A 14,390-nucleotide genomic window follows, 5' to 3' on the forward strand; every position below is an offset into this window, starting at 1 on the left:
AGCCGCTTCCTCCTGGCAGCACACAAGCTGTGCAGACACAGGGCTAAGCATAGGAGGAGAAGGGGGCGGGGAACGAGAAAAGAAGGCCTAGGGATAGGAGAAGGGGCGGAGAAACAGATGAAGGAGGCGGGGATAGAAGAAGGAGAAAGGGCGAGAAATAAGAGAAGGGGGCGGGGATGGTGACAGGAGAAGACAGCTGGGGATAGAGTGGGGCGGGGCTAGAGATGGGGGACGACTGCTGTGGATTGTAAAAGGGGGCGGGCAACAGGAGAAGGAGGGCTATCTGGAGATAGAATGAGGCGGGGCTATGGAAAGCAACAGAATGCTGTGGATCGTATAAGGGGGCGGAGCTAGGATTAGGAGAAGATGGCTTGGCACAGGGGAAGGGGACAGTGGACAGGAGAAGGGGCGGGGATAGGGATGGAGAAGACGGCGGAGGGTATCAGAAAGGGGGCGTGCCTAGAGATCGGAGAAGGGACGGCGGACATGAGAAGGGGCGGGGCCAGGGAGAGAAGAAGAAAGCTGAGATAGTAGAAGGGGCGTTGATAGGAGGGGGGAGGCGTGGCTAGGGTTGGAGAAGCTGCTGTAGATAGTAAAAGGGAGGCGTGGCCGGAGGAGAGTGGAGGGAGGTGTGCTCGCCGCCTGCTCTCCAGCCGTGTGTGGAGATTGTGAAGAGGACGGATCGGTCGGTGCGCCGGGAAGAAAGGCTGGCAGGGTGGCGATGAATCGGAGCGGCTGCCCGCCTTCCCGGTGCCCGGTGTGAGCGGCTCGGGGTCGGAATGGTCTTGGCTCGAAGATGGATGACAAGTCCAACAAGCTGCTGCTGGCCCTGGTGATCGTGTTCCTGTTCGCGGTGATCGTCCTGCAGTATGTGTGCCCGGGTACCGAGTGCCAGCAGCTCCGCCTGCAAGCGTTCAGCTCGTCCCTGGTGGACCCGTACTGGGCGGAGGACGAGAGTCCGGCCAAATTCAGCCCCAAATTCAATTTCAGCGCCGAGGAGCTGCTGAGGAAGGTGGACTTCAACATCAACGGGGACGACCTGATCGTCTTCCTGCACATCCAGAAGACCGGCGGCACCACCTTCGGCCGCCACCTGGTCCGCAACATCCGCCTGGAGCAACCGTGCGAGTGCAAGGCCGGCCAGAAGAAGTGCACCTGTCACCGGCCCGGCAAGAAGGAGACCTGGCTCTTCTCCCGCTTCTCCACCGGCTGGAGCTGCGGGCTGCACGCCGACTGGACCGAACTCACCAACTGTGTGCCCGCCGTGGTGGACAACAAGAAGGAGATCCGCCTCAGACCCCTCCGGTGAGTGACACCCTCGCCTCCCACCTACCTGCCTGCCTGACCCGGCCTGGGGTGTCACACCCTCACCTCTGATCCTACCTACCCCGGCCCGGAGAGCACAAAGGAGACCCCTCGGAGCCATCATCCTCACCATTGTGCCAGGAAACTTCTCCAAACACCTGACAACCCCTCATTGTCCTCCTGACAGTCCATGGGACATGTGTCACCCAGGCATGGCCAGGTCCAGGGGGCCCCCGATCAATGGGGGCATAACCTCTCCACACCCCTCCATCCATGGCAGAGAGCAGAAGTGGGGCTGATTAGGATGGGGGGCTGTGCATCATGGGAGGGGGGCATATGTCTCTGCAGGATGGGGGGCTGTGCATCATGGGAGGGGGGCATATGTCTCTGCAGGATGGGGGGCTGTGCATTATGGGAGGGGGCATATGTCTCTGCAGGATGGGGGGCTGTGCAATATGGGAGGGGGGCATATGTCTCTGCAGGATGGGGGGCTGTGCAATATGGGAGGGGGGCATATGTCTCTGCAGGATGGGGGGCTGTGCAATATGGGAGGGGGGCATATGTCTCTGCAGGATGGGGGGCTGTGCAATATGGGAGGGGGGCATATGTCTCTGCAGGATGGGGGGCTGTGCAATATGGAAGGGGGGCATATGTCTTTGCAGGATGGGGGTGATGTGTTATATAGGGGGTCATATGTTTAAACAGGACAGGGGGGCAGTGGTATACGCCTGTGCAGGGTGAGGTAGTATACAGAGGGGTCATACGTCTATACAGGATAGGGGGGCAGTGGTATACGCCTGTGCAGGGTGAGGTGGTACATAGGGGGTCATACGTCTATACAGGACAGGGGGGGCTGTGGTATACGTCTGTGCAGGATGGGGTGGTATATAGGGGGTTCTAGGTCTATGCAGGATAGTGTGCTATATAGGGGGTTCTATGTCTATGCAGGATAGTGTGCTATATAGGGGGTTCTATGTCTATGCAGGATAGTGTGCTATATAGGGGGTTCTATGTCTATGCAGGATAGGGTGGCATATAAGGGGTTCTAGGTCTATGCAGGATAGGGTGGTATATAGGGGGTTCTAGGTTTATGCAGGATAGAGTGCTATATAGGGGGTTCTAGGTCTATGCAGGATAGGGTGGCATATATGGGGTCATACATCTATACAGGACAGGTAGGCTTTGGTATACAGGGTTGTGATACGTCTGAAGGATGGGGTACTGTGGTGTGTAGGGGGTTTAGAATAAGTCTATACAGGATGGGGGTGATGTGGTATATAGGGGGTCATATGTTTACACCTGAAAGGGGGTTGTGGTGTATATGAGGTCATGCAAGATATTTTGTGTGTGGTGGCTGTCATAGCCCCCCATCTTTCTAGACTTGTGACCCCCCCAAAAAAATATATTTCTTGTATGTCCTCATATATACCACAACCCCTTTCTTGTGTAAATATATGACCCCCTATATACCACATCACCCCCATCCTGTATAGACCTATTCTAAACCCCCTATGCACCACAGTCCCCAATCCTTCAGACATATGACAACCTGTATGCCACAGCCCCCCTGTCCTACATAGATGTATGACCCCCTATAGACCACTCTGCAAAGAGGTATGATCGCCTATATACCACAGCCCCCCACCCTGCCCAGACTTGTATATAGGGGGTCATACCTCTATGCAGAATGGAATGGTATATAGGGGGGGTCATACGTTTACACAGGAAAGGGGCTGTGGTATATTTGGGAGTCCTACCTTTACAAAATGAGAGATGTGGTATATATGGGGTCAGTCTTCTATAACCTGATGGGGGGCTGTTGTATGTATGGGGTCATAAGTCTATCCAGGATAGAGGGGAGCTGTGGTACATATAGGGGATTAAAGTCTGTACAGGAAGGTGTGCTGTGGTGTATATAGAGGGTCATAAATATATAACCCTTCTCTTAAAAAAAAGAAAGGAAAAAAGGACAGGTTCTGTACATGAGTGACCAGAAGAGCTTACATTCTAGTGGGTGTGATCTTAACTGTCAAAATGACTGGAGTCTATTAAAGGCATACATGTGGTTGCAGCGTGCTGGCGCTTTCATTTTCTTTTGTTCCAGTTTTCATAACCATTGTCTTACATTTTTTAGCTTGCATGGATTATGATACCCATTGTGCCTATCCCAGATCCCTGTTTTCTGCACCTTTCCTGCAGGGCAACACTGAAATTTGGTTGTAATGCCACTTTCACATGTGTACATTGCAATCTGATTTTATATATATATATATATATATATATATATATATATATATAATTTCCCATCAGATCACATCTAAATCATGAACTGTGTGTCACATATGATTTGTCCTCCAAATATCTCACTTTGAGCATACAGTGCAAGATATACGTATATCATAGATCTGTATATATGTCCATAGCCCTGAACGCATACATCTGTGCACCATCGAATCGGATCACATCTAATCATCAACTGTATTTGCTAAAAATGTAATCTGTCCTCCCATACAAATATTTCTCATTTGGCACAAAGTCTGCTGCTTCTAGACTATAAATATTTTGTATTCTGCTTTTTACATATTTTGTAACTTTGCAACATAGTAATGAATTGTTTATATTTATGTAGCACACAACAGTATTGTGCTGCAGAAGATCCTAGTAAGGGTTAACGTCTCAAGTTTGAAGGCGTCCTTATTTGTCAAACAATTTGTTTTTTTGTTTTTTCTTCTGTGTGTCAATATTGACTTTCCGGAGTAGAATACAGGTGAATCAATTTATTATGAATTAAAGGGAAAAAACTCATAATGTACTTTTTTACAAAATAATGAAGTCGCTAGTACTTTGTAGATGACTGTATGATCCAGGGGTGAGCTAATTAACAGTGGTGGTAATAAACATTTCATCTCCTGCCATAAATGTATAGGTCTGTGTGCGGAATATTAAATTGTGCTGGAACGTGCCTGGCAGACTAAGCCAGGCTGAATGTTCGCAGTCGCTGAAGAGGTACAGGTGTAACACAGTCCTCTGCGTCCATACCCACGCTTTTATGCTGTGACTCAATACCCTTTTCCTGTCTATGGGAATGTTTACTGGCCAGTAAAATACGTCTTTTAAGAGACATCAAGCAGATTCAACATCCGCTGACTAATGTAGAAATTTGTGTGTACAAAATCTGGAGGATACATCTATATTCACGGTACACACTGAAAACGTCCAAACTGTGCTGATAAAATAATAAGAGATATGATTGTGAAGCTTTCATTCTGCTCTGAGATATAACCAAAAGCCACAGGGCCCTAAGGCAAAGGGGCCCCCTCTCGTATTGCATGCAGAAACCTTTGTCTGCCCTGTCTGGCTCATACCTTGCAATTTTTTTTTTTTTACATAAAATATGCCAAATATTGCTTATTTTTTCCACTATACGCTGGCAAGAGTCTCGAACAGTAGAATACTGAGGTGGAATGGATTTTGAAGGGAATTTCTTTTTCTCCTGTAAATATTGTTACATAGGTACACAGCATAAGCAGCAACAATGATTGGGCCCCCACATGGGACCAGGGGCAGTTGCCAATTTTGTTCAGCTGTAGGCCCTTATGCTGCTGTATAATCCTTCTTTTTTTTTTTTTTTTTTTCTTTAAATTTAGTCATATGACTTCATATATTAAAGCAGAACTCTAAACACTATACAAAATAATTTGGCTGCTATTATAATTATATACAATGAAGCTTTATAATATAGAATTTCCTGCAAGCTGGATATCAGGCTGCAAACAGGAATGTCATCATTCATCTATTAGGCTTTCCTGCATAATACAGTGCTGTTATTCTATCATGTTTCAGGCTTGGGAGAAATATGTGTAGGCAACTTACAATAGAAAGAGAACACAAGGAGGACCTTACCAGTGGGTGGATGTTCATTCTTAGTCCACTAAGTAGGGGAAGTTGGCAAGGTGGCACACAAAGATACAGCTCTACAGGCCCAAATAGGCATGTCACCCTCCAGCCATATTTCGGCAAGAGTATGTATATCACATAAACTGGACAGAATTGCGCATCTCCTGGCACTTCATTTATGTGCGTTTGGCGGCGCATTTAGCAGTTTTGAGTTCTGCAACATTGTTATTGCAAAGTGTGAACAATTCAGAAATCACTTTGGAGCTTATATATTAAAGCCATAGAGAGAGCAGTGATATGGGTTAACCCTTTGCAGCCAGTCAAACATGGCTTTCAGGAGCAATAAAATCTGGTTTGGTTTGGACTTTTTTTCAATGAGGCAACATAAACAGTACTGATGATATGCAGAGACCAATATCTCATAGCAAACAGCCACATTTTACATTATGAGATTCAGATTGTTGAAAGGCACATTCTGATTGGATGACACACATTTTCATTCAGCACATAGCCATTAGCAGACCAATACCAATTACTCAGAAAAGTTCTATGAGCATTATCCACCAGAGTAGTGGTCTCCAAACGAAATACTGGGCTAAATATGGCGTGCTTCAAGACTGACTGACTTGTTATTTAAGGGGGAACTGTGATGAAGGTTTCCCATGTTTGTGGGGGGATGCTGATGAAGGAATCTCATGTGGGGGTGCTCGGATGGGGACTCTCATGTTGGAGGGGGGGCTCTGATGGGAACTCTCATGTGGGTGGGGAGACTCTCATAAGGGGTGGCTCTGATGGAGCTTCTCGTGTGGGGGTGGAGGGCTCTGATGGGGACTCTTGTGTAAGGGGGACCCTGATGGGGACTCGTGGTGGGGGGGGGGGCTCTGATGGGGTCCTCTGTGTAAAGGGAAATCCTGTGGGGTCTCTCATGTATGGGGGACCCTGATGTGATGGGGACTTGATGTAAGACTTGACCCTGATGTGCTGGGGCCTTAATGCAAACTTGATTTTTTTTGCTTTAACTTGCTGGAGTTTTTTGTTCTAAATCCTATCATGCTGATTGCAAAAACAAACTCCAGGTAAAAGTTAATTTAAATTAAATTTTGTTTATTTATAAAACTGCAAATATTTGTAAAATATACTATGTGACCCTCGTACTGAAAAGTTTGGAGACCTTGAAGTAGAGAGGTGCAGAATGGAGTACTTCAAGCCACCAATCTGTAGACACATTTCACAGCTGTGAACACGCAGACTGAAATGAATGGCTGTTCTTGGCTGCTCATCCTCTTTGATCTTTGGGGTAGCCAAAGATGTGGCAATTGCCTGTTTTTTTTGGCTGAATTGGGAGACAGTCCTCATATTTATGGACCCTAGCAGAGCATCCCAGACTTTCCACAGCTTACTGATCTTTAGAGACATAGCAACTGGCCATAATATTTTCAGCTTACCTCTATTGTTTCCCCTTATGGTGAGCCATGTGTTCCTGTTTATATGACAGCCTGGTTGGACTGTTCCTCCAACTCTGACCACCCTCTAATATTCACTGCCAGTTCAAGAGCTGTGTGTGTCAATACAATGTAATGGGTTTACTGCTTCTAATAAGTTAACAGTATAGAAAATGGCATGCATTTTTGTTGACGCGCTCATTAAGGTTCCCGTAATGCTATATAGTACACGGAAATATGTTATTAGATTACTCATGTACTGACTGATGCATTGGAAATATTAGAAAGGAATTTGTCTATGTTTAGAAACTAATGTGTGTTTGTGATATTGATGACCATTAAATGAAAGGTATTGCCTAATAATGTGTGGTGTCAGCAGAAAGGATTTCACTGGATGCATTGGGAACAATGTACTGCACACAGTGTTCGGAAAATGTGTATATAAGCATCTATGGAACAAGGATACAATAGGAGCTGCTGCTGGATTCCTTCTGCTGTTTACTGCTAGGATACACTGCAGTACTTATAATCTTTCTATCTACATATTGTATCTGTTTGTCTATAGATTGATTATATATCTCTATATCCATTTCTTAACTATCTGCTTGTTGTATGTATGTATGCATGTATATGTATGTATTCACATACAGTTTTTGTGTGCTATGTTCACTATTCTGCATTCTGTGGGCAAATCAAGAATGTAATGAAGCACATACAATAGGATTGAGTGTGCTATCAAACATCAATCCAGTTGTATTTGCTTCAGTTAACTGATCACGTTGGATGCACATCTTTGCTGTCTATTAATATACATTAGATGTACATTGGATGTATGTGTTATATAAGCATGGGTAATGTCACTGAGCATGGGAAGGCAAGTTTTTTTGCATTCATGGAAATGAAACAATTCAGTGATCGGATGATTTTATTGTACCACAACCTGCCTTTTCTAATATGGCATATCTATATAAGAAAAGGATATCTGTGAACATATGAAGGATTTGTGGAGATTTAAGGCAATCTATGACTAATAATACATAATATGCATGACTTAATAGATGAAGTAGCTTGGCTGGCAATGGCCAAATTAATGTTAGTGTAATGCTCCATTTTCCGGGTGTTCTTATATTAAATAATTGTCTACGGTGTACAGGAACTGAATAAAGGAGAAGGTGTGAAGCTGTTGATTTTACACTATGGAGCTTTCTGCAATGTCCAAATGAATTTAAAAATGATTTCCATGTTGATTCAGTTGGCTCCACAACACTGATTATTTTCATATGACTCCAAAGATAAAAGACATCCAAGATGTGCTGGGACTTTGATATACGTTTATACAAAGTAGTAAGACGAAAACATTTGAAGGGCCCACTGGCTCAAGTTAGACTGCTCATGATAGACAAGGCCTCCAGTGGGTATCCCAGCAGGTTACCAGAAAAACATGCATATATGGGAGGAGCCCCAGACCAATAGATAAGAGTCCAAATTCATTTATTGGTATTGTGCGAAAAGACAGCCAATGTTTTTTTAGTGGGTCAAAGGAATTCTCCCTTTACCATCTGAAGGGAGAGCTCCTTTGACCCCCAAAACTTACTTTTCATATGAGACAGATGTGGTTTAAAGGGGACCTGTGAGAGCAGAAAAATGGTTAGTGATATTGTTAACATGGTTGAGGGACATGCTATGGGATGGTAATTGTGATTATAATTCACTACTTAGTAGGTTACCGACCTGGAACAAGCATTCCACAAGTGCATCCTGAACTCCCAAACTATAGATTTGTTCCAGGCCAGTAACTTGTAAGTCGATACAGCCAGGATCGGGGGACAGCCCTGGGTGTTGCACCTTTTTTAAATCAAGAAAGTAGTGCCGCTTCCATTAATGTGTCATTGATATTTAAAAAAAAAAATTCTACCTGCAAAAAAATTTGTAAATGCAGCAATTCAAGTCAACCTGTCACAAGAATAGCCAATTTGAGCTGAGCATATGATGGAGATGTTCATTGGCAGAGGATACCCATAGTAACACACACTTTAAAATGATCTGTCTATCCAGAGATATAGGCAACTAAAGATATATAAATAAATAAAGGTGCAGCGCTAATATATGAACAAAAAACAAATGTGTGAATATTATTCAATATTACAAAGTCCAATAGTGCAGTATCCAGCAATGCTGGGTGAATCAATGGTGACCAGCGATGTAAAGTGACTTCTGTGACAATCTTCCACTACTATGCACTCACCAGAAGCAAGAAATAATCAGGCTCTATAAAAATCCCTCCAAAAGATGTATTCATCCACTGCAGGAAATAGGGAAATACCCAGATGACATCCACCACAATATGGGCTATTATATGGGCATTCTTGGAAATGAACCTCCCCTGTGTCGGTCAGTGATCGACACAAATGTGGCACATCCTAGGTAAGAGCTTCTGGTGAGTGCATAGTGGTGGAGGATTGTCACAGAAGTCCCTTTACATCTCTGGTCACCATTGATTCACACAGTATTGCTGGATACTGCAATATTGGACTTTAAGATATTGAATAATATTCAAACATTTGTTTTTTGTTCATATACAGTTGTGTTCAAAATAAAAACAGTGTGTTCAAAAAAGTGAATAAAGCTCAAAATCCTTCTAATAGCTTTTATTTCCATACACACAAATGCATTGGGAACACTACATATTCTATTCCAAATCAAAACATGAAGAAAAATATATCAAATTTGTGTTGTTCCTCTAAAAAAATTGAAGAAAAGTGAATAATAGACTGTTCAAAAAAATAGCAGTGTTTGTATTCTTCTTTACAAACTCAAACATTCACTATATAAACTGAAAAATGTTTGAAGATTTTGCTTTCCTTTGAATCACTTAATTAATATCTAGTTGTATAACCAATGTTTCTGAGAACTGCTGTACATCTGTGTTTCATGGAGTCAACCAACTTCTGGCACCTGTGAACAGGTATTCCAGCCCAGGATGATTGGACTACATTCCACAGTTCTTCTCTATTTCTTGGTTTTGCCTCAGAAACTGCATTTTTGATGCCACCCCACAAGTTTTCTATTGGATTAAGATCCGGGGATTGGGCTGGCCACTCCATAACGTCAATCTTGTTGGTCTGGAACCAAGATGTTGCACGTTTACTGGTGTGTTTGGGGTCGTTGTCTTGTTGGAACACCCATTTCAAGGGCATTTCCTCGTCAGCATAAGGCAGCATGACCTCTTCAAGTATTCTGATGTATTCAAACTCATTCATGATCCCTGGTATGCGATAAATAGGCCCAAAACCGTAGTATGAGAAACATCCCCATATCATGATGTTTGCACAACCATGCTTCACTGTCTTCACAGTGTACTGTGGCTTGAATTCAGTGTTTGAGGGTTGTTTGACCAACTGTCTCCGGCCACTAGACCCAAAAAGAACAATCTTACTTTCATCAGTCCACAAACTGTTGCGCCATTTCTCTTTAGGCCAGTCAATGTGCTCTTTGGCAAATTGTAACCTCTTCAGCACATGTCTTTTTTTTCAACAGTGGGACTTTGTGGGGGCTTCTTGCAGATAGCTTGGCTTCACATAGGCGTCTTCTAATTGTAACAGTACTCACAGGTAACTTTAGACCTTCTTTGATCTTCCTGGAGCTGATTGTTGGCTGAGTCCTTGCCATTTTGGCTATTCTTTTATCCAATCGAATGGTAGTTTTTCGCTTTCTTCCACATCTTTCAGGTTTTGGTTGCCATTTTAAAGCATTTGCGATCATTTTAGCTGAGCAGCCTATCATTTTCTGCACTTCTTTATATGTTTTCCCCTCTCCAATCAACTTTTTAATCAAGGTATGCTGTTCTTCTGAACAATGTCTGGAACGACCCATTTTCTTCAGAATTTCAGAGAGAAATGCACTGTAACCAGCATGTACAACATTTGCTGCCTTCCTTCCTTAAATAAGGGCAATAATTGCCACCTGTTTTTCAAAGAATGAATGACCTCACTAATAGAACTCCACACTGCTATTATTTTGAACATGCCCCTTTCAATTAGTGATTCAATTACACAGAATCAGCAGCATGCATGTCATGACTGTTGGGTCTGTTGGATTTCTATTACTCTACTACACCTGTTAGTAAATTATTTGCCATGTAGAAATATCATTTCTACCAAAAACAGTGATTGATCAGGTTAGTGATGTCTGACTGCTATTATTTTGAACACAACTGTATTAGCGCTGCACCTTTATTTATTTATGTGTTCTATGTAGTGGAATATGAGGGTTTGCCACTTTGAGCTAGCTGCTTGTTTAAATCTTTGCACTACACATTTATTTTTGGAACTAAAGATATAAGTAGATCTTCCAGTAAAAATAAAGGTTTGCTGGGCCCTCCACTTTATTGGTTAGTAAGGTAATCCATATCATTCAGGCAAAATTTTAATATTTGCATTTAACTTTCGCCTATAGTGAACGCAAGCAACCAGGTGTACCGAAGTGTACTCCTACATCCAAAAGTAATCCAGCTGGTACTGTTCATATAATAATGGGGTATAATCTAACAGAAATCCAGACTCTCATCAATTCTAGGAGTGAATAATGCAGATTTGAACAGAAATAAATGATGTCCAGTATTATGCATTCATGCATACAATTGTCCTGTACTGGGTAGGTCAATCACTCAGGGTTCCACCACTGTACTGTAGTGCAGGAGGGTTTGTATTCAATATAGGGGAAAATGGAATAGAGAAAACTGGTCTCATGCCATATTTTGGAACAGCCAGTGAAGTTTCCATTAATGACAAAGTTATTTTATTTTCCTAGAAAAAGAGAGGAAGGCGCCTCTAAGTGCAGTATTGACAATTTATTTAATAAACAATGGATAAATTGCACTTACAAGATAAATAGTTAAAAAGACTCATCGTGTGATGCATTTTGGAGCATGCTCAATAGGCTCCTTCTTCAGACCTGAAGAAGGAGCCTATTGACCATGCTCCGAAATGCATTACCTCCCCCTTCACCTCCTACATCTGACTCTGCTCTCCAAGCCTCATTTTGATGCACAGGCACATCCTGGACTCTACTTCCTGATCCTATAGATAGAGTTTGCTGCTGGACGGCTGGATGTCCCACTTGGATCTTATTACATCACACGACGAGTCTTTTTAACTATTTATCTTGTAAGTGCAATTCATCCATTGTTTACTAAATAAATTGTCAATATTGCACTTAGAGGCACCTTCCTCTTTTTCATGTTACTGCATTAGAGCCTTGCTTCCACTCTAAGAAGAGCTGCCTCAGTGTTACTGCTCCCATCCATCCTTGATATCCATCTGGCACCTTTATCCTACAGCCACAGAGGTTGGGCTCCAACACGCGCGCCCTATATAATATACATTTTATTTTATTTTCCTTCCTGTCCTCCACAGCATCCCTTTAAAAAGTTCTGAATGTCCGGGGCGGGAAGGATTGTTAGTCATGTGACCACTATGATTAACAGTGGTCACATGATCAGGAGCTGGTCCCGCCAGTTACCGATCATTATTGGGGACCGAGAGCTGTCTTTGATGGCTTGGGCTCTATGCTGGGTGCACTCTTGGAACAAAAACACTGGCTGCCCAGCGATACATATGTGCAGCGTGTGGACATTAAAGCGGACCCTTTTGCTACTGTACATATGGGTTATGTGGGTGGCAATAGGTTATCAATTACACCAAAGGCACCTTTTTAGAAATGTTTATCTATGGCAGTCTACAGACAGATTCTTACAGATAATTACAGGTGTTTTATTCTTTTGCATACCTAATCTTTGCTTTCCTCTCCTTTTTTGCCAAGGTGGCCATTTTTTTTTCCACTAAGGTTAAGTGAATCCATCTCCTGAAACTCTGGGTCTGCCTCCTGGAACACGTGACCGTGCATGCTATCTGAATGGAAGGCACTGGTGATGGAGCCTTAGTTGCATCACCAGTGCCACACTTAACCAGGAAATTAAAAAACAGTAAATGTAAGTAAAAGGTAAAAATATTTGTTCAATTAATAAATGTAAGTTGATCTTATATCCACATGCAGAGCTGCATGCTGAAGTGACTTTTAGTGAATGGGGAAGAAAGGGTCCTGTGGTACAAGCAAAACACGAGTTCACTTTAAAATCGATACATGAAGCTGCACAAGCGACTGTGGGTATTCAATCATGGCCTGTTATGTGTTACAATGAAAACAAATCCAGATGCTAAGTAGATGCAGAGGTATAACAAGGACACTGGCAGGCTTTCTTGTATACCTATCATTAACTAGAGCAGTCGTGGTTGAAAAAGACGAATGCAGTTAGTGACAGCAACACCCTACTAGATTCATTGGAATAGTTATTAAAGGCAATCTGTACCCAAGAAAATCACATTTACACATGCAGCAGTTCATTAATTAGATCAGGTAACAGATCTATCCTTGGTCTGTCAGTGTCTGGATTAATGTTACTATGTAATACAAAATTCTCTCTGGGCCCAGCAATTTTGTATAATTATCTCCAGTGTCCAGACACTGCACACGTGTTTTGATCTCCTCACTCCGTGCACTTTTCTGTCTGCCATAGTCAGTATTGGCAGGACTTGCGAGTATTAGTGCTGTCCATTTGGCATTTTTTTGTAGCAGTAGAGAAGCTTTAGACATAAAGCATCTAAAATAATGATATTCCACTGATGAAACATGTCAGTGAAAGTAAGATACATTTCTACAATGAGGCTGATCTGCTAAGAGTTTAGAATCTTCACTCCATAAACAAGATAACGATTAACTTCAGTTATCCAATGGTGTGAACAGCAAACTCCTGTTTGTTTTTTTTGGAAGGCTGATTATGATTGGGTATACACAGCTACAATGTATTAGATTTCTTGGGCTCATTCACATGGGTATCTAAAACATCCTGCCCTGTTTAGATGCATACAGTGTATAGTTTTATATAAATCTAAACGCAGCCCTATACGAATCAATTCAATTCACAAATGAAAATGCGCTCCATGTTTAGCTGATACCAAAAAAAAAATGTAAAAATGCGTGCAAGGAAGTTCATATCTGCAGATTAAAACTAAGTTGTGTATTTTATGTAGGATCTTCTGCCAGCAAGAGCCGTACAGAAAATACACATGACTGTGTGAATGAAGAAGCTCTAGAGTGAAAGTTCTTAACTCCATTTAGTAAACCATTCCTAGTGGTTCATTCTGTTCTACAACTCTGTGACCTTTCCTCATGCATGATATATATTGGAAACCTCTGCGAGCATAAAGACCTGTACACACGATATTATCTGCAAGAGGAACGATTGGTTGATAATCTGTTCATTACTATAATGCTTTCGACAGCCTATTCCAATTGTTCAGACAAAAAAAATAAGGTGCTAGAAAATTTTTTCTCATTCGTTAACCTTACGTCTGATTTCCATTCAGAGTGTGTACAGAAGTCATACAGAAATAATACAGTGCATGATCAAATACAAAAAGCGACCCGGAAAGAAGATGGCGAAAAAAATGAAAATCATACAAAAGAAAGAACTTTCATATTTTTGATCATTAAAGAGCTACAAATGGTGAACAGCAACAAATTTTTTTGGTGACAATAATCACGCTACGTTGGTACATAGCTACGTTTGCCTTTGACTAAGAATTTTTTAATTTAAAGTGATTCTAAAGTTGTGTGTGTGTTGTGCTGTTTGTTTTTTATTTTCTAAAAATAACATGTAATACCTGGTTTTGCACAAAGCAGCCCGGA

General features: G+C 42.4%; 1 protein-coding gene across 2 annotated transcripts in view; it reads left to right on the top strand.

The window, feature by feature from the left end:
* The first annotated feature begins 620 nt into the window (after window positions 1-620).
* HS6ST2 (heparan sulfate 6-O-sulfotransferase 2) overlaps window positions 621-14,390 on the top strand; it is a 424,685-nt gene continuing 410,915 nt past the window's right edge. For both annotated transcript variants that reach the window (XM_089657945.1, XM_089657946.1), the window contains exon 1: window positions 621-1,305. In XM_089657945.1, coding sequence (XP_089514071.1) covers window positions 797-1,305 — 509 coding nt within the window. In that variant the 5' untranslated portion in view covers window positions 621-796. The remainder of the gene's footprint in view (window positions 1,306-14,390) is intronic.

This window comes from Staurois parvus, unplaced genomic scaffold (assembly GCF_062004578.1).
Source record: "Staurois parvus isolate SC_StPar_1 unplaced genomic scaffold, SC_StPar_1.0 ptg001045l, whole genome shotgun sequence".
Taxonomy (NCBI): Eukaryota; Metazoa; Chordata; class Amphibia; order Anura; family Ranidae; genus Staurois; species Staurois parvus.